General features: G+C 40.2%; 1 protein-coding gene across 1 annotated transcript in view; it reads right to left on the reverse strand.

The window, feature by feature from the left end:
• Window positions 1-2,151, reverse strand: part of STAB2 (stabilin 2) — a 143,036-nt gene that overhangs the window by 107,730 nt on the left and 33,155 nt on the right. The window contains exon 12 of the mRNA XM_024198768.3: window positions 1,180-1,329. Within this exon, the coding sequence (XP_024054536.1) occupies window positions 1,180-1,329 (150 nt within the window). The remainder of the gene's footprint in view (window positions 1-1,179; window positions 1,330-2,151) is intronic.

Below are 2,151 nucleotides of genomic sequence, written 5' to 3' on the forward strand. Positions count from 1 at the left end.
GCGCCGCTTCCAGCAGCTCCCATTGGCCTGGAGCAGCGAACCGCGGCCAGTGGGAGCCGCGATCGGCCGGACCTGCGGGTGGGGCAGGTAAACAAACCAGCCCGGCCCGCCAGGGGCTTTCCCTGCACAAGCGGCGACCCCAGTTTGAGAAACACTGCTATAGCGGTTTAAGTGCAGATGTACCCTTAGATGCTAGAAAGAAATAAGGAGAGCTGGATTTCAGTCATCAGACAGGCTTAAGAAATCAAGAGAGATTTGTTTGGCTATGAACAACACTACCTGCTTTTAAAAAGAGTTTTTAAATGTAGTACACATCCATATGAAAATATGAGGTCAAATCATCCATAATGAAACTCCAAATTTACATCACTGGAGTTGCACCGGGGATGTACTTTACCCCACCTTTTTCAGAATACTCTTGTCATATTGATTTTATTTATATTGGTGACTTATTTTGAATATGTGTTTCAAAAGGGTGACCAAATTGTGGCTCAATGGACCACAGGGTCTATAATTCCGCTGTGGTTGCTCTCTTCCATACAGAGCTACAGGGCTCTGCCTGCAATCTTCTATCACCATCTGAATGGTCTCCACTCTGTTTTCCTTACTATTTGATTGAGATTCTTGTATCGTGCTCATCACTGTGGTGGGAGGGTAGTATGCTGTCTGGGCAAACCATGTCTCTGTGTTTACAAGGACTTTATTTTAGAGAACATCTTTACTAATCAATAAAAGCTTCTTCGTTACCCGTTAAGTTACTCTGGAATTCTAAGAGTGAATTCCTGCTTCAGCCAAAGTCAAAAGGAGCATTGCTGTTGGCTTCAATGGGGCCAGGATTTCACCCTTGTCCTCTTTGGCCTGCTAAACCCAGGGTTGTGAGTTCAATCCTTGAGGGGGCCATTTAGAGATCTGGGGCAAAAATCTGTCTGGGGATTGGTCCTGCTTTGAGCAGGGAGTTGGACTAGATGGCCTCCTGAGGTCCCTTCCAACCCTGATATTCTATGATTCTATGAACGTTTGGACTCTGGCTATTGTACGGGACTGCATTTCCTAGCCAGAAATCTAACTGCACCCTCCTGTCTCAGATTGAATGGGACTGTCATTCTCCTTATTAAATAAAAGAAGCAAGAAGTCCCCTGCTGGTGCTACTGTCATAGCAAAATTTAGACCCACTCTTACCTTATCACCTTTTAATATCTCCCCTGGCTTTCCAGTCAAGGTGTAAATTGTATCTATATTATTCAAGCTATTGGTGTTCAGCTGACCAGCAATTATATGGAGTTTTACAAAGTACTGGGCATTCTCCTTGTTGCTCAGAAGGTCCTTTATCTAGAAGAGCAAAAAGACAGTGATTTCTTTCGTTACATTACAGGCTTTATTAACAAACAGAATAAACCCCCCTGATAAGTTCATGCTCTGTCCATCTATTTTTGCAATAGATGTGTCTGAATCCCCATATGGTTAAGTCAGTACATAGTACTTCCTCAAATGAGGAGCCTTCAGGACCTGATCCAAGGCCCACTGAAATCAATGGGAGTCTCTCTGACTCATGCACTTTACACTCATGCTTAATCTTAAGCATGTGAGTAGTCCCACTGACTCCAAAGGAATAGCTGGATGGTCAACACTTTGAAAATCAGCTCATTTATTTAGGCACCTAAATATAGATGCAGAAATAGAGCTGGTTGAAAATTTTTCACTGTTTTTAACAAAAGAAATTTTTGCAAAAATTTTAATTTCCTTCAAAATTTTGAATTTTTTGATGGAATGAATCAAATTCATTTTTGTTTTGTTTTGCTTTTTGTGTTTTGTTTCTCCCCCACTTTCTCTCCCTTTGCATCCCGGTCCTATCCCAGTGGGGAAAAAAGGGGAGAGAAATGTAGGAAGATTCCCCCCAAACCTGGCAATTTTCAGTTTGAAACAAAACTGAAAAAATAGTGTGAAAAACTGTCATCAAAATAAAAAGCTATTTTGTTTTGGTAGAAATTTTTTCATTGAAAATATTTTGACTAGCCCCACTTAGAGGCCTAAATTTAGGCATTCATTTTTGAAAATCTTGGCCTTAGAATTTTTTTTTATTGTAAATAATTGTGTATGTGTATGTATATGTATGTATATATATATATATATATATATATATATATATATATA

The sequence above is a fragment of the Terrapene carolina genome, unplaced genomic scaffold, assembly GCF_002925995.2.
Source record: "Terrapene carolina triunguis isolate 2854851 unplaced genomic scaffold, T_m_triunguis-2.0 Scaffold247, whole genome shotgun sequence".
NCBI lineage: Eukaryota > Metazoa > Chordata > Testudines > Emydidae > Terrapene > Terrapene triunguis.